Source organism: Entelurus aequoreus, linkage group LG11 (assembly GCF_033978785.1).
Source record: "Entelurus aequoreus isolate RoL-2023_Sb linkage group LG11, RoL_Eaeq_v1.1, whole genome shotgun sequence".
In the NCBI taxonomy this organism is placed as follows: domain Eukaryota; kingdom Metazoa; phylum Chordata; class Actinopteri; order Syngnathiformes; family Syngnathidae; genus Entelurus; species Entelurus aequoreus.
The window spans coordinates 56,559,127-56,576,063 of record NC_084741.1 but is presented as its reverse complement, the minus strand read 5'-3'; the positions used below and the strand labels follow the sequence as shown (position 1 = coordinate 56,576,063).

At 39.7% G+C, this 16,937-nt stretch overlaps 1 protein-coding gene across 1 annotated transcript in view; it reads left to right on the top strand.

Annotated features, from left to right (window-relative positions):
• Window positions 1-16,937, top strand: part of LOC133659663 (plectin-like) — a 269,882-nt gene that overhangs the window by 233,998 nt on the left and 18,947 nt on the right. Inside the window, exons 34-53 of the mRNA XM_062062246.1 lie at window positions 1,659-1,866; window positions 6,898-7,519; window positions 7,696-7,752; window positions 7,861-8,031; window positions 9,972-10,138; window positions 10,220-10,379; window positions 10,480-10,564; window positions 10,651-10,895; window positions 11,967-12,086; window positions 12,156-12,263; window positions 12,354-12,572; window positions 12,697-12,900; window positions 13,502-13,733; window positions 13,869-14,095; window positions 14,181-14,303; window positions 14,376-14,477; window positions 14,600-14,701; window positions 14,812-14,976; window positions 15,156-15,311; window positions 15,415-15,612. Coding sequence (XP_061918230.1) covers window positions 1,659-1,866; window positions 6,898-7,519; window positions 7,696-7,752; window positions 7,861-8,031; window positions 9,972-10,138; window positions 10,220-10,379; window positions 10,480-10,564; window positions 10,651-10,895; window positions 11,967-12,086; window positions 12,156-12,263; window positions 12,354-12,572; window positions 12,697-12,900; window positions 13,502-13,733; window positions 13,869-14,095; window positions 14,181-14,303; window positions 14,376-14,477; window positions 14,600-14,701; window positions 14,812-14,976; window positions 15,156-15,311; window positions 15,415-15,612 — 3,671 coding nt within the window. The remainder of the gene's footprint in view (window positions 1-1,658; window positions 1,867-6,897; window positions 7,520-7,695; window positions 7,753-7,860; window positions 8,032-9,971; window positions 10,139-10,219; window positions 10,380-10,479; window positions 10,565-10,650; window positions 10,896-11,966; window positions 12,087-12,155; window positions 12,264-12,353; window positions 12,573-12,696; window positions 12,901-13,501; window positions 13,734-13,868; window positions 14,096-14,180; window positions 14,304-14,375; window positions 14,478-14,599; window positions 14,702-14,811; window positions 14,977-15,155; window positions 15,312-15,414; window positions 15,613-16,937) is intronic.

Genomic DNA, 16,937 nt, shown 5'->3' with positions numbered 1-16,937 from the left:
GAAACTTTTATTAGTAGATTGCACAGTACAGTACATATTCCGTACAATTGACCACTAAATGGAAACAAACGAATACATTTTTCAACTTGTTTAAGTCGGGGTCCACGTTAATCAATTCATGGTATTTGTATGAGTAACACAAATGTGCTGCAAGCTAGTGGTGAGTGCTTGAAGTGGCCTAGCAGTCAGCCAGAGCTTCTGAAATGCTGCGTTGAGACAGGGCATCTCCGTTCACTGCAAGCTGCAAAGTGTGCGCCATGCAGGGCAGACTAGCCACACCAAACTCCACCGTTGTGCGTTGTCCCTGACCACAACGTGAGATTTTGCCCCGGGGTGGTTTTTGTTGTATTTTTGTTTTTTCTCGGCGGAGTCTTTAAGCGACAACTGTGTGGTACAACTTTTTTTCGGTGTTTGCTTTTCATCCATCTTCCGTTTGTATTCATCGTGTATCTCCTTATGATTCTTGAAGAGGTGGGAGATCTAATTGCTCGTATTAAAGGAAGACGTCTTGGTTCCTCCTCGCATAACCAAATTTTTGCAGTCATTGCAAATTGCCAGTTTTTTATCCGTCAGACACACTTTAAAATAATCCCAAACCATAGATATGGTGTCGTTAGTCAGTCACCGAGCGAGCTCGCTTGTTAGCCACGGCTACAGCACCGGCAACAACACACTCTTGTTGCTGTTATGCTCCGCTCGCGGCGGTTTGTCATCAAGCGTCGCCAGTAAACCTCTCATGCTGCAGTCGTGCTGCAACTCCTGTGTTGTGTGTGGGAGAGGGGAGAGGGGAGGAGCTGCTGACTGGGAGACGCAACTGCTCTGTACTTCTCCCTACGTCCGTGTTTTACCGGATATGTACTGCTCCGTACAACGGCGTTTTAAAAAGTCATTAATTTTACATTTTGAAACCGATACCGATAATTTCCGATATTACATTTTAAAGCATTTATCGGACATCTCTACACCTAGTGTGTGTGTGACAATCATTGGTACTTTAACTTTAACATTATTAACCAGAAGGCTTAGCGCTGTATACAGAAATTGGAAGTAGATTTGAGCTTCGTCAACACAAGAAACAAACATAGGTTTTGATTAGACAGTTGACGTGCACGTTTCTCAGAGATACATTTGATTTCTACAAAGTAGTCCCCAGGCAAATAGTATGACATCCTGTACTAAGACATGCCATCATTTCAAAGCAGGGGTCATTTTTATGCATATCCAAGCTCAAACCAGAGAAAACACTCATCTCCCGGTCTATGTTGTCTTATTTGTTTATGGGCCAGGGCTACAATGGCTGGAAATAGGTTGAAAAGTAATTTCAGATGTTGTGCAGTGATTAGTCCTCTTTCTTGCAGCTGGGAAAGACTCTTGCACTGCCTCTGAATGGAGAAGGGGAGGGGGGTTGCAGGTTGGGGGGTGAATGCATGCGTGGATTGGTATCAGAGTGGGTGTGGGTCTCTTCCTTTGTAGCCTGCACTTCTCTCCCTCACCACAGAAAGGGGAAAAGGGGCTGAGGCAGCTGTCACTTAACATGTGAATGTTTCGAGGGTGGCCCGGGGGGGGGGGGGGGGGGGGGGGGGGGGTCTTTAGAAAAATCTCCTTTTTTTTTGCCTCCCATGCACCCACCCTAGTTTTTAAGCTTTGCTCAAATCCAGGGGAGGGGCTTTGTCGAATGAGAAGGGGGAGAGGGAAGCTCAGGGAGGGTACAAGGGGGCACTTTGCCTACCGGCCGACCTGGTACAGCATGAGCAACCTGAGCAGCATCAGAAGGTGCAAGGATGACATCACCTTGTTGTTGGACGCACCTCTGACCTCCATGTACGAGCGGCTGTTGGCAGAGAGCTGTGGGAGTTCAACTCAGCCGTTGGAATACATTGTCTCCGTTTTGGGCGCACCATCCCATCAGCGGCGTTAACAAGGAAGGAATTCCTCTATCTCGGCTCCCACAACAAAGAAGAAAGGGAGAGGAGCCGAGCCTGTGGGAGGGGAGGGGAGGGGAGAGGAGGAGGACATTGTTTCCCTGTGACTGTGGGCAACCCAAAAAGCATGAGTTATCAGGACATGTGTGCGCTCGTGTTGAGAAAGTGTGTGTTTTTATGTGAGCATGTGTGTGTGTCGAAGGGAGTATTGATGTGTTTGTGTGTGCACAGTCCTTAGTTTGGGATGTTGGATCTGGGAGGCTCACTCAAAAGATGCTCAAACAAAGCTTTTTTTTTTTTTTCTTCCTATTTGAATGCTGAATGGTGACTGGCTGGATTCCTTTACTCATGCTGTCGGTCCCGGCTTTAGGGTAAGTGTAGTTCACATAAAGCGCCAAAAGTCCCAGTGAGGGAAATATTGGCAAGGAGGATGTTTGTGTTTGGACTCGGCTGCTCAAGAGGAATTGTGACTGATGGATTTTCGGTTCTGAATGAAAAAAAACAATTGCAACGTTCCTACTAAACCATCAGAGTGAATTGATTTGTGTAATGTAAGTATGCATATATATACAGTATATATATACATATATATGGTAACACTTTAGTATGGGGAACATATTCACCATTAATTAGTTGCTTATTAACATGCAAATTAGTAACATATTGGCTCTTAATTAGTCATTATTAAGTACTTATTAATGCCTTATTCTGCATGGCCTTATTATACAAATAACCCTAACTCTCTAACCCTAACCCTAACCAAATAACTCTAAATTAAGTATTTGTTACTTACAATATGTTCCCCATACTAAAGTGTTACCATATATGTTTTCAAATAGTCTATCAGTTGCCTGATTAATCCTGTTTAACATTTTATTTGAATAAATGTGATGTGTCTTTATAAGATATTTGAGGTGAACTTGTGACCTTATATCAATTCCATCCTACTATATGAGTCTCAAGGGTAACCACGTTGCTACTGTATATGCTTGTTAAGGGACCACTACCATGATTGCTACTTTAAGACCTCACTTAACCTCGAGTGCCAAAACATAGGGCTGTATTGTTGTGATTGATGATTATTACTCTCCTGCTAATTGCATTTCCCTCAATATTGTGCTTTGCAAAATGTAAAATGCTAGTTAACAATTATATCATGAAAATTGGCCCGAGTCAATAAACTAATATGGAAAAGCAAATCCAGTATTTCCCTATAAAATATTAGCTGATCTGAATTATGGCAAACCCCTGAAAAGGTTAAGTGATAGGATGGTTAGGTCATCACAATATGAATTAAATGGATGAGTGGTTCTTTAGCTCTCTGATCCTCTCAGTTTGAGAGTAAACAAAGACAGTTGTGTATCATATGCAGGCTCAATGATTTGGTTTTTTTTGTTTGTGTTTTGATAGAAATGTAGGTCATGTCGATAACTGCGAAATACCCTCAAAAATCGCACAATTTTTTCGATCACATTCTGAATAATGCACAGCGTACGTTTTGATTAGACGTCCGTATATTTTCATGTAGAAGCAAATAAGTAGTTTAGCAAATGCCAACAAAGTAGTAGTAATACCAGACAGTACACCCCGCCTATCTTGGATTCAGACATGGTCACAGACACTCTGTAGGCCCCCAAAGACTCTCGGCTGAGTAGTGATGTGAGCTAACTGGGTAATCATTGATCTCGAAGCTGGGGCTTTGTCTGGGCCACCACTCTCTGATCTTACTCAATACTCCCCTGTGGGTTCTTTCAATGAATCATCTGCTGTGCCCGGACATACACGATAAGTCATTATTAATGCACATGCAGGGGTCATATCAAAATGGGTCCTATTTAGATTGTCATTTATTTAAAAGCCATGCCTAGTTTTTAAATGGCAACAGACTGTTTGTGTCCCCAAAAAGAATCCAACACATTATTACACTCAGGGCTGTAAATACCGAGGTCAAAATGTTGTCCATCAAGGACTAACGGCTGAAATTACGGGTATCCAAGCACCATATGAATAATGTTACCTTGAGCAACACAATGAATAATCCACTTTTGTTCATTAGTATGCTGAAGTTTAGCGTATCAAATAATGTTAACACCATTAAACCATAAGTTTAAAAACTTTACTTAATATTTAAATCCAACATGGATTTGATACCGACAGTGTTTCACATCAATTGTATTCAGGTGAAAGCAACATTAAGTACATTAGTATAATCTAATGTAGGGTTGTACATTATACCGGTACTAGTAAAGTACCGCGATACTAATGAATCATAAACAGTACTACACCGCCTCTAAAAAGTACCGGTTCCTTTTTAAAAAAAATTCATTAACGGGCATGACGGTGCGCTGTTGTCACGTCGTGACATTGATGGTTTTATGAGCAGAGTAGCATGTTCGGCAGCGCAAGTACTTAGCGCGGAGTACTTACAAGCAGACACAGTGTGTAGACAGAAAAGGGAGAATGGACGCATTTTGGCTCAAAAACTAACGATGAAGGTGAAGCTAGCTAGCTAGCGGCTAAAGTCCATCCGCAGTCGGCAGTGTTTTAGCTACTTCTAAATCACTAATCCTTGCCTCCATGGCGACAAATAAAGTATGTTTCTTATAAGTATGATCCCTGCAGGACGAGGAATAGCTAAACATGCTTCACTACATTCCGCAGGAGGATACAATAGCTCACCGCTATCATTAAGCTAGCGCTCCTCAATGTAAACAAATGCCATGGGTGGATCTACACCTGACATTCACTTAATGACAACAAGTACAAGAGTGTATCTAGTCGATACTACAATGATTACATCAATATTTTTTATCACCACAAAATCTTTTATTTGATCATTTATATTATGTTTATGAACTCAGGGAATATGTCTCTGGACACATGAGGACTTTATTTATGACTAATGTATGATCATGTAACTACTTGGTATCGCATCGATACCCACATTTGTGGTATCATCCAAAACTAATGTAAAGCATCCAAACAAAAGAAGAATACGTGTTTATTACATTTTAACATAAATGTAGATAGAACATGTTAAAACAGAAAGTAAGCAGATATTAGCAGTAAATGAAAAAGTAGATTAATAATGTATTTTCTACCGCTTGTCCCTCATACTTTTGACAAAATAAATTAATAACAAATGACACAAAAAAAATATAATATGTCAGCAGCCAAATTAAGAGCCTTTGATGGATGTTTGATTACTACTAAAAGACAAGTTGTCTAGTATGTTCACTATTTTATTTAAGGACAAAATTGTTCTTCGATTGCAATAAGAAACGTATGTTTAATGTACAGTAAGATTTTTTATTAAAGCCAATAACGCCTTTTTTTGTGTTTCCCTTTCTTTAAAAAAGTATTGAAAAGTATCGAAATACATTTTGGTACCGGTACCTGTACCAAAATATTGGTATCGGGAAAACCCTAATCTAATGTTAACATTATTTTGACAGCACATTTCAGATGGGATGATGTTTAAAGTAAAAGTGGACTTCATTACCTTACGTTGTTGTCTGGAGTTGGAGTGGGCTGTGCATGACCAAAGATCGTATATTGAGAGATGATGATGAACAGTGCACACAGAGGATATTAGCAGTCAGCCATACTATATTTTTTTTGTCACTGAAAAAAATACCGGTGTCCTCAATCATAGTCACACCATGATTACAGTACAGTCGTTATCCGTTTATCGCAGTTAATTGACACCGGACATAATCACGATAAAAGCATTCCCGCAAAGATAAATAAAACATTTGTATGGTTAGAGCATAACAAACTGTTTAAACTCTTTTAAATACAAGATTAAACATAATTAGAGCCCTCTAAACATGAAATAACACCCATATAGACACCTTTATACTCGTTTCAGCCAATATAGAAGCCTTGAGTTTGTTCAGCTACTGTAGATTACAGTACAGCCCGGAGGATTCTCCAACCGTCATTGCTTTGATAATAAACTTAACATGCTTTTAAAAGAATGGCGAAAAAGCGCGATCTATCAAGGGATGACGGTATATTCAAATCATTAACGACACACAGATAAACAGACAGTTCCTCTTTCTCTCCCATTTGTTCAGCCAAATTGCACCCCCGCTACTTTAGTCAGCAAGCATGACCGAAAGTGACCTCTAGAGTTCTGAATTGGGCCAGGCACAATGGGACGACCCGGTTGCAACAGGAATCCTCCCTGGGATCTCACTTCAGCTCCTCGACACAGACATAATTGAAATTACCTCTAACCCCTCTTCAAATACTAAAGGCACGGCACTGAGCAAAACAGAGAGACTAACTCAGAAAACATATACATTTTAAAAAAAAGTGCATTCAAATGTGTTGGAAATATATTGATGCTGTTTAGGGTCAATCAACTACTAATTAATTTCAGAACAAAATTTCAGAACAAAACAAGGCCAATTGTATCCATAGCTTCAGCTTAAATCAACAGGCATCCAAAGCAGCTTACTGGTGCCTCTCACTAGAAAATAAAGGCGATTTCTGTCTTTTTTATGGTTGTCATATTTAATTGGCTTCCTAATGGGTTTCTTTGAACTGGTCTTGGCTGAAATCATAGATTGAGTTGGATCTTTGCCACTGCGTCTTCATGCCAGCATCAACAGTGGGATCCTTGACAAGCCTGTCACATGGATTTGTAAGACCGGAATATTTTAGCTGCGGATGTAAGTTTGAGCATGTGTGTGTGTTTGTGGTCTAAATGAAAACAAAGACACAGGCAACATCGGGGGCCAAGTATTTCCGTTAGGGTTCCCTCCTGGCCAAGAAGTAGGTGTTGTTAGCAAACTGAAATGCAAAGAGACTGGTTGTATTTTACTGTGGCATGTAGTACTTTGAAAGAGCAGTGTATTTTTGCTTGATGATTCATTCATATTCTTATTTTAGGTAGCTAAAGGAGATTCTGCATGCATGGCCAAGGGCTCTTACCTCACTTATTACCCCACTAGCCTGTGGGCTGAAGGATTATGGGTAACCTCATAAGCCGGCCCAGCTGCCTAGGCCAAAAGTCTAAGCACGTGAGGTCAGATGAAGCCTTTCTGAAGGAGTGTTACCAACGGCGCAAAGTGTTGCAGCCTCCTGATCAACATGCACAAGAAAAGACCAAGAAAAGTGGGGAGTACGGAGACCAGGAGGCACAAGAACTGGATCACAAGCGAGAGGAAGGGGCTCATACACCCATTTCTGAAAAGCCTCTCCGCAGTTCCCCAGCCTCCACAATCAGGAGCACCAGTACTTTGGATAATGCATGGCAGAGCACCCCCTCCCCGATAAAAACATCCCGTAATGGCACACTTACAAGGAGGACGGTGCCCTCAGAGTTTGCAAGATCCCCCTTGACTTATCCTGACAAGACTGCAGCAGAGAAAAGGGCCAGCTTTCAGATGAGAGATTCCAGAGAAGGGAGTCCCTGGTCGTGGAAGACTTTGGCATCAAGGGAAGTAACAGAAGTGACAGAGGTGACGGAAACTGTTGTGACGGAAATTGTGGAAGTGACGCAGTATCCAACGGGCGATAAGGGAGGGGACCCCATTATCACAAGAACTGTGCGAGTCCTGAATGGAGTTGCTGAGGAACTTGCTGAGGTTGACAAAATCCTTTTAACCATACCAAATCTCACATTTCCATCCATTTAATCTCTTCCTCTATTTTTCAATCTACCATTCTGCTTCTTCTTAATGCCTGTCATTGATATTAAGTTCTAATTGCATATTTACATACTCATTCTATACACAATGATGCGACCTTGTATACTTCACAGTTCCAAAGTGATGGGCACTCAAGCTCAGACCAAGATTCATGTCTGGAAAAATGGAGGGTATGTTTTATCCTCCACCATATAACGCTCAAATATATCAGATTTGTCTTTCCTCCGTTCATTTCCTTTTATTGATGTGGCATATATTTTCTGATGGTCTTCCAAAAGGGCACCAAGGCTCCATTGGCCCTGAGAGACATATCTACAGACACCGAGACATTCCTCCAAAACCTGGAAGCATTGCTCACATGGGTGTGTGAGATAGAGGAGCTGACAGCAAATCAAAAACCTCCATCTTCAGAGGTCAAAGTGGTCAAAGCACAGCTTCAGGAACAAAGGGTATGTTTCTTATCATCAATATCACATCACCTCATTTCAAGCTCTTAAATAACTATATAGAGCCAATGTATAGTATGGAAATAAAACAAAATGGTTTCGCAATGAAAAAGCATAAGGTTGGATCCCTGTTAAAAAGACTGCTTTGCTGAAAGGTGAATGGTAGCCTTTGTGGCCACAATGAGCTCTTGTAGTTTTAGTGAACAAAACAGCCAAGTTTCTCACCTTTCCGCCGTAGCCTCAGTTTTTGTGAGTCATTTGGCTGAGGTGCAACCTGCCTGGCTGTGAACAATCTCTGCGTGACACATGAGAAGGCCACACTGATACAAAGGTAGTAAAACAAAACAACATCGTTTTGAAAATTAATTTCCCTGGAAAAAACTGTCAAAAACGGATATCATGAATTGATATCCATGAATTGATTTACGTGGACCCCGACTTAAACAAGTTGAAACACTTATTCGGATGTTACCAATTGTACGGAATATGTACTGTACTGTGCAATCTACTAATAAAAGTTTCAATCAATCAATCAATTCAAGCTCCTTTGCAACTGTCTCTGTATGAATGATTGAATCAGCTTTTATAGTAACAGTCACAGTCAACGTGATAATAACGAGTTAACAAAAGTTTCCTTAACAGGCAACATTTTTCTTAATTCTGCGATTAACATGCATCCTGTGGCATCCTCATTGCATACCATAACAATGGAAAAGCAGCAACGTTCCAGCTCATGTTGCGTCACAGGAATGAATAGCAACCAAAAATAGACGAATAAATATTTGTACTGAATGGCAAGTTTAGCTTTGAAGCATAGCTGCTTTTTTTCTTAAAGTCGCTGACAAAGTTTGTAAGTTGCAGGTTGCGGTTTATACTGCGCATTTTTGAATGTGTGGTTGCTTATTTGGGCTTGCTTTTCAGTCCCCACTATATAGCAAAACACGACTGCGCCTGTATGTAGTTTGTCTACACAATATTTCCTGGTTATGGCGTCCCCGGTCGACTTGGCATGCCTGCAAACACACGCAGGCAAATGACGCATGTGCAAGTACGCCTTAGCCCAGAGTAACAGAAAATGTTTTTATATATTTATATATGTATGTGTGTATATATATATATATATATATATATATATATATATATATATATATATATATATATATATATATATATATATATATATATATATATATGTGGATATATATGTGGATATATGTATGTATATGTATATATGTATGTATACAAATATATATACATTTATATATATATATATATATATATATATATATATATATATATATATATATATATATATATATATATATGTGTGTGTGTTGTGCTTTGATAGAGGAATTCACTGCTCCATTATATGCAAATTACCTTGGCTTTATCTTATTTCCTGTTGAGGTGCATTTTTAAAGTTAGATTAGTCACCTGTTGGTGTTTCCTCATTCTTCTTTGCACACAGTATGCCATGCCGCCATTCAAGATAACCATCATGATAAAGGATAAAGGAACATGTGTGCTTAAAAATAAATTGCATAATTAATCGTTGTTTGCACATGACCATTGCAATATTTTTTTGTGATTAATCACATGCGTTAATTCGTTCAATTTCATAATGGGAACAAGAGAGAGGATTTTTCCTTTTCTTTTTGTGTCTATTTTGTGTTGAGCCTTTAAAAAAAGCATAATGTTTAATAAACAAACATTTGCATAAACCAAACAAAGATACAGTTTGGGTGTACATTTTAATAAAGTACACTTATTTAAGCAAACATTTTTTTAAATTTGTGATTTATCACAATTAATTATGAGTTAACTATAGATAAAATGTATTTAATCATGATTAAATAATTTAATTGTTTGACAGCCCTTAATAAATATATAATGGGACACATCACAAATCATTCCACTTATTGACTACACATTATGCCTTTTAGCTTCTGCAACGCCTCCTGAAAGACAGATGGAAAAGTATGGATACTATGTTGTCCGAGGGTCCTCGGCTCGTGGAGGCCCACCCAGGGGAGGAGGGGGAGCAGGCAAAGGTCAAGCTCTCTGCTCTCAAACACAAGTGGGAGTCCTTACACCAAGTGGCAGAGCAAAGGTCACTTTTATAGTCAGTGCTACATTTCTATTTGGTAGCACAATTTTTATTTACTGATGATGTGAAATTTATTCCTCGTAGGAGGGTCAGTCTGGAGTGCATTTTACCCAGAGCCCAGCACTTCCAGGAAGGTGCAGACAATCTGCAGCTGTGGCTTATATCTGTGGAGCAGGTCCTCGCTGAACTACGTAACGCAGAGCGAGTGATGCTGCATCTCTCAGAAGCCACAGAGAGGGCAAAGGTTGGACATTTATCCAACGACTTTTGCATATGTCCGCTTGGTTTCTTTATTTTTTTTTTTAAGAACTGTGTATCATATGACATGCCACAATTCTTTTCAGGCTGTCGCTGATGAGATTCAAGTCAAAACTGCTGATCTCGGAAAACTTCAGAACGCAGGCTATGATCTCATGGAAGTGATCTCAGGTAGAAAGAACCACAGCACTAATGTAAAACACAGACTTCAAATTAAAAAAAAAGTTCTTACCTGAGATATGTGGCCATGATTTCAGAGGACGAGGGTCACCAGGTGCAAGGGAAGTTAGATGGCCTCCGTATCCGATGCTCTGTACTAAATCTGAGCAGCCTGGATGTACTTCAAAGGTTGGAACAAGCCCTGGAGGCATCCAGCCGCTGTACATCCAGTCAGGAGGACCTTCACCTGTGGCTAGGCCGCATTGAGAGGGAGCTCCTGGGTTCAGCTGTGGCTCAGACACATGCCGGAGATGCAGTGCTGTGTGTCGCTGAAAGACAGAGGGTAAGATAAGTGTTGAAATGTTGGTTTCAAATGGTTTGACCTGCTGTGGTTGCAGGGCTTATTTTGCATCTTTAGCTAGCTATTATTTTCTAATCATATTCAATGGAATTTAGTCCATTAAACTTTAAAAAATAACTTCAATTACATTACCGAACGTGTTTAGAAGATTAACCTGGTGAGCTGGTAGCTAGTTGCTGCCAAAACACTAACTCTCCCTTGCTAGCTCATATGAGTGGTTAGGCTAACACCACCGTTGACAACTCATCTGTAAGGAAAGTAGCAATTGACTCTTCTAAAAATTGCTTAATTACATTATTTATTTTGCACAGTTACTGTCTGTCTGTAACAATTATTGTTAAAAAAAATAAACAAAATAAAATAAAATAAATATTGTTCTCTCGCCAAAGGAAGCTAACAGGAGTTGTGGTTGCTCACTAAGATGACTCTCCAGAAAACACTGCCTCTAGTGTTTCGATAAAGAATTGCCCATCACACAGAAGACTTATAAAAGGATCAAGACAGTGTCAGAAGGGATAGTAGAATAGTGACTACCCAGAAACAAATTACATGATTAAGAATGATATGTGCTTTCACGTCAGAGTCTTCTAAAGTCTGTAATACTACAAAAAAGTCGCTGGTTGCTTTTAAAAAAAAAAATCACAGCATGGGTACACATACTTGCTCAATATAGCGACAATGTTTCTAAATTGGCAATACTAGTCAATCAAGCAAGATGAGTTTAAGCAAGTATGAAGACAATGACTTAAAACAGTCAAACTAACAGCTGAACGTAACACTAAATAATTTCTTCTTTTAGACAAAGCACAGGAAGTTTTCCCAATTCACTGATCAATAGTTTTTTTCAGTTTCTGACCGTCAGACTGACTTTAAAAATATGATTACTTTTTTAATTTTACTAGCAGTTAGCCCAACTCTTCTGTTTCTACCGTACCCCTATTTAAAGGACTCACTTTATCATTGAGTAACTTTTACAATAGAGATATGTTTCACATTTTTCAGTCAGTAAATATGTAATTTGTTATTAATGCTATACCTCTTTATATCTAATAGCTGGAACAGGCTGTGGTAAAGGAGGTGACTTGGTTCAAAGACACAGCACTAAGACTTGAAAAGCTGAAAACTGTTCATCTGGATCCACAGCTCATATCGGATCAACTCAATGAGCAGAAGGTCTGTGAACAGCAAAATGCTATTTGTTTTTGGGTTGGAACACTGAATTAAAGTTTGTCTCTTGAATAGATTTTGGCTGTGGAGATCCTCCAACACAGGTTTAACATTGAGAAGATGGTTAAGATTTCTGAAATCTTGCAAACATATAGTGATGAAGGCGAGGCACCCAATCTGCAGGTATTCTCTTTATTACTGGTCTATATAAGTAATACTTTGAGTTAAACGGCAAATATTCTATTATACATGTTATTTCCTCTCTCCATGCAGACACCATTAGATGCCTTACAGGAGCAATGCTTCACCACTTCAGCCACTAATTCCCATGTGGTTCTACAACTTGAGCATGCTCAGTCACTACTTGCCCAGTTTTCAGAGGGCCATGCTGAGGTGTCACCCTGGCTAGAAGAAACAAAAAGCCTCGTCGAGCAACTCTCCTTCAGCACGATTAGCTATGAAGCATTCCGCGAAAAACAAGACCTTTTGCAGGTAAAAGAAACCTGCTGCATCTATGCATTATAGGAGTTTTTTTTACAACTAATTTTGTTTCTTTCAACATCGAGTGGTTAAACTCAATTGAGTCACCTTAAATCGTTGTTCACCCCATGCTTAGGGTCTGAGGGAGTCTATAGCAGAGCATAGACCCTTGATCTCACGCCTATGCTCCTTGGCAAAACGCCTGTCAGAGCTTAATCCAATTCAAGGAGAGGAATTTTGTCATCTGGCTACGGATGCTGAGGAGCGACACCAAGAAATCAGAAACCATGTCAGGGAGACTGCCAGTATTCTCGAAGAGTCCTTACCCAGATTCACTCAGGTGGGACTTATTACCTCTAGTATAGTTATTTGATCAGCTCAATGTATTGTCCCTAGATCATCCTCATTCATTCAAGTCTTTGTATTCTCAGGGCATTGACTCGATTGCAACTGGACTGTTCATGGTGTCTTAGAAGACTTTTCGCCTCTCATTCAAGCATGATTCATCAATTCATTCTAAAAGACTAGATAAGACAGCTCTAGTCTCGGACTCTGAGGACAGTCCATTTGCGATCGATTCATTGCCCTGAGAATATAGTGGTTATCTGTCTATATGTGCTCTGTGATTGAGAGAACCTGTTACATCAACCTGTTACTTGAACGTGTCACCTGTCACAATGAAAAAAAAAATCAATTTCAAAATTAATATACAGTGGGTTCAGTCACTTTTGTGGTTGACTCACTTGACTCACTATGTAAATTATGTGCCCTGTCATTGGCCGGGAACTAATCCAGGGTATACTCTGCCTTTTGCCTGACGTTAGCTAGGATAGGCTAGACAATGGCCTTTCAAACAATTACAAATTTATAAAAAATGGAAAGAAAAACAAATATAGTTTGTCTATTGGACTAAACAATACAGCTTGTTCCTGTTTGTGCAGCTGAACGAGAGAATGATTCTCCTCAGAGAAAGGCTTGACCGCCTGCGCAGTCGAATCCAAACTCCGACATCACTTCAAGGTTTGACAGCAAGGATTCAAGAGCAGCTGCAAGACAACAAGCACACATTGGCCGAACTCTCCAAGTTGGAACTCAGCCTCAGCAATGTCAAGACACAGACGGATGACTTGCTGGCTAACACACAGGCAACTGGGGACACGTCCATTGGCACAGGTGTCAATAGTTTTTTTTTAATGTAACCTTTTTACAGATAATAACGCCCTAATATCTATTACATTCATGCACTGTTATGTAAATTCATCATTCAGTAATAGTGCTTCTCTTTCTTCTTCATCCTTGCAATACCAGTAATCCAGGAGCAAGTGACCAACTTTTCCCAGCTGTTGTCTGAGACACACAGTGAGGTTCAAGAGAAGGAAAAGTGGCTGCTGAAACTGCTGGATCTTTCCATGAAGTTTTGGAATGATATTGCCAATGTCACATCAGCTCTTAATGAAGCTCAGCAGGCAGTTTTGGATCTCAATACAAGTCAGACGGATACGGAAACAATTCGCCAGAGCCTGGAGACCATGCAGGTTGGTCTGGGAATTACATAGCCCCGCATTATAAAAAATGATAGGTTTTAAAATAGACATCTTCGTTCTATCATTCACCTAATAGTCTGTCAGAGAGGATATTGACACTTTACAAGGAGATCTAGACACTCTTGGTGTTCTTGGAATGGACCTGATGTCAGCATGCGGGGACACAGACAAACCTGATGTTACAAAGAGTCTGGATGAAGTAAGTAATACATTGAAATATATAATTGTTGATGTTAGAATGAGAACAATGTATTTCACATTTTTTCTTTAGCTTTATTGTGTGTGGAACATTTTGAGCAAACTGTGGAATGACTGTCACAAGAAGCTGGAGGTGTCATTGCAGATGGCCATACATTATCAAGACACTATGCAGGTGTGTATCTAAATATGAGCTTTGATATCATGTCCATTGTGCAATTTAGTGTTGGTGTTTGTGCACACCAATCAGTAGAAATTGGTTTTTCACATTTCTAATTAAAAAACATTATGAATTAGGGACTGTTTGAGTGGCTGAAATCTGCAGAGCTGAGATCAACTGAAGAGTTCATGGTTGGAACTGACCTGGAATCAGTCAAAGAGCAGCTTAGGGATCTTAAGGTAACATACCGATGTTATTCTATAAATTCTGTTGAGAATGTTCTTTTCTGTTTGCTATTTCAACTGACGCTCATAATCAGTTCTCTCATAAATGCATGTATTGTCTTCAGGAATTTAAACGAGAGCTTTACCAGAAGAAGATTGAAATAGAAAGCCAAAACCATCGCTTTGTGTGTCGACTGTCTCCTGGCTCAGAACGTCCATACTCAGTCTCACCACTGTGCGACTTTCGATTGCGTTGGGACAGTCTAGAGTCTGAGACTGTCAACAGACAGGTGAGCTTATGCCCACAAATATAATATAGTCAATAAATAATTCTCGTCATGTTTGCCCAATACGAAAGTTATTATAACTGTCATACTTGATAATGCACTGTTTTCCCTTGTTGTTTAATTTCTGCCACAAATAGTAGTCTCTTATCAGACAGCTTTATATAATTAATTTCTGCTTGCAGCATCAATTAGAAAGTGCGTTACTCGGACTGGGTCAGTTCCAGAACGCACTGGATGAGGTGCAATCATGGCTTGCCGGTACTGCTGAACAACTGCAGGGCAAGCAGCCAATTAGCATTGACCTGCAGGCTTGTGAAATAGAGCTGGCCAAACATAAGGTATGTTCCCTAAAACATGAAGTGAATTACTTATTTTCCCAGTTAAGTGGCTTTAATCAAAAGGATATAAGTAACAATCACTGCCTATGATTTTTTTTTACAGGTTTTGCGAAATGATGTCCTTTCTCATGTTCGCACTGTGAAGTCCCTGAACCAGGCAGGGAAGGAGTTGCTGGAGGTTGGGTCTGGAGACTGTGTGCATGCTTCACAGTCTCGACTGGAGCAACTCAATGAAAGCTGGGAGTTTGTTCTCTGTGAGACGGAACGTTGTCAGCTGGAATTAGAAAACAGACTCAGTCAGGTAAAAGAAAAATCCCTCCTTATTTTCGTGACATTTCAATACAAGGCACGTTGACCTGTCTGTGTAAAATGGCATATATCCATCTATCCATCCATCCATTTTTTTACGCTTGTTCCTTTCGGGGATCGAAGTGGGTTCTGGAGCCTATCTCAGCTGCACTCAGGCGGAAGGCGGGGTACACCCTGGACAAGTCACCACCTCATCGCAGGGCCAACACAGATAGACAAATTGATCAATATAGCCATTGAAGTATTTAGAAACAAGTGTTTCCCTTAATAAACTGAAAAGAGATGCACATTACCCCGTTGTACCGTAAGAATCAAAACTAGTCGGTAAATATCAATGGATGCTATTGACAACTGCTTTCCACAGTCTGAGTCAATTGATGTCAGTTTGTCTGATCGCTCACCAATCAAACTCTTTGCCGTTTGACTCTTCTGGTAACTGTGCTACACATTTGCGGCAGCTCGCCAGCTACAGTTATTTGCTAAGCTTTTGGTCTGGAACGTGATTTAATTTTTTTTTTTACAGCAGTGGGTTTTTGCCTTTAAAAAAATACTGTAAGGCTTACAGTATTTTTTTAAAGGCAAAAACCCACTGCTGTAAAAAAAAAAGTGTAAGCATACGGTTAGTTGAAATCTACAAGTGTCTATCACAATCGCAGAGTACATACTAACTTGCAGTAGTAGAGCTGTAATGCCAGCTTCCTTTTTAAATGTGTCATTGAACATACAGTATTTCATCTCTTCATAATATTAGTAATTATACTGATTTAGGTTAAACAGAATAGAGATCTTTAAAACATACTACTGTTTGTTGTATTGGGTAAAGCAGGAACTATTATGTAAAAAAATATATAGGCCCATATATCTAATTCATTTTGTTATTTTGCTTTTAAAACTAAATTATTGAACAATATGTTCTCCATGTATTTATATTACTCAAAATATGCATCCTTTCAAATGCAGGCTTGAGTGGAATAGAAAAAAAACAACACAAATTAAAAAAGGCAACAAAGATTTGAGGGTATTTGCAACCCAATCAACATTTGCTGTATGGCTTATACAGACTTTTGTGGACAGACTTTTGTGGACAGAATTTTCTGGCGAACTTTAGCCATCAAGAGACTGGTCAGAGGCATTTCTGCTTGCTTTGTAAGGGAATGCTCTTTATTGCATTAGTATTAGGAAACAATGACCCACCAGGAGCTTTACAGTGAAAGGGAAATTACAGGAGGGTTATGACACAACACCGTAACATCAAAGGCACAACATCAAAAAGGGTTCATAAAAACAGAGGGACTATTGGCAACACTAAATTGGCCC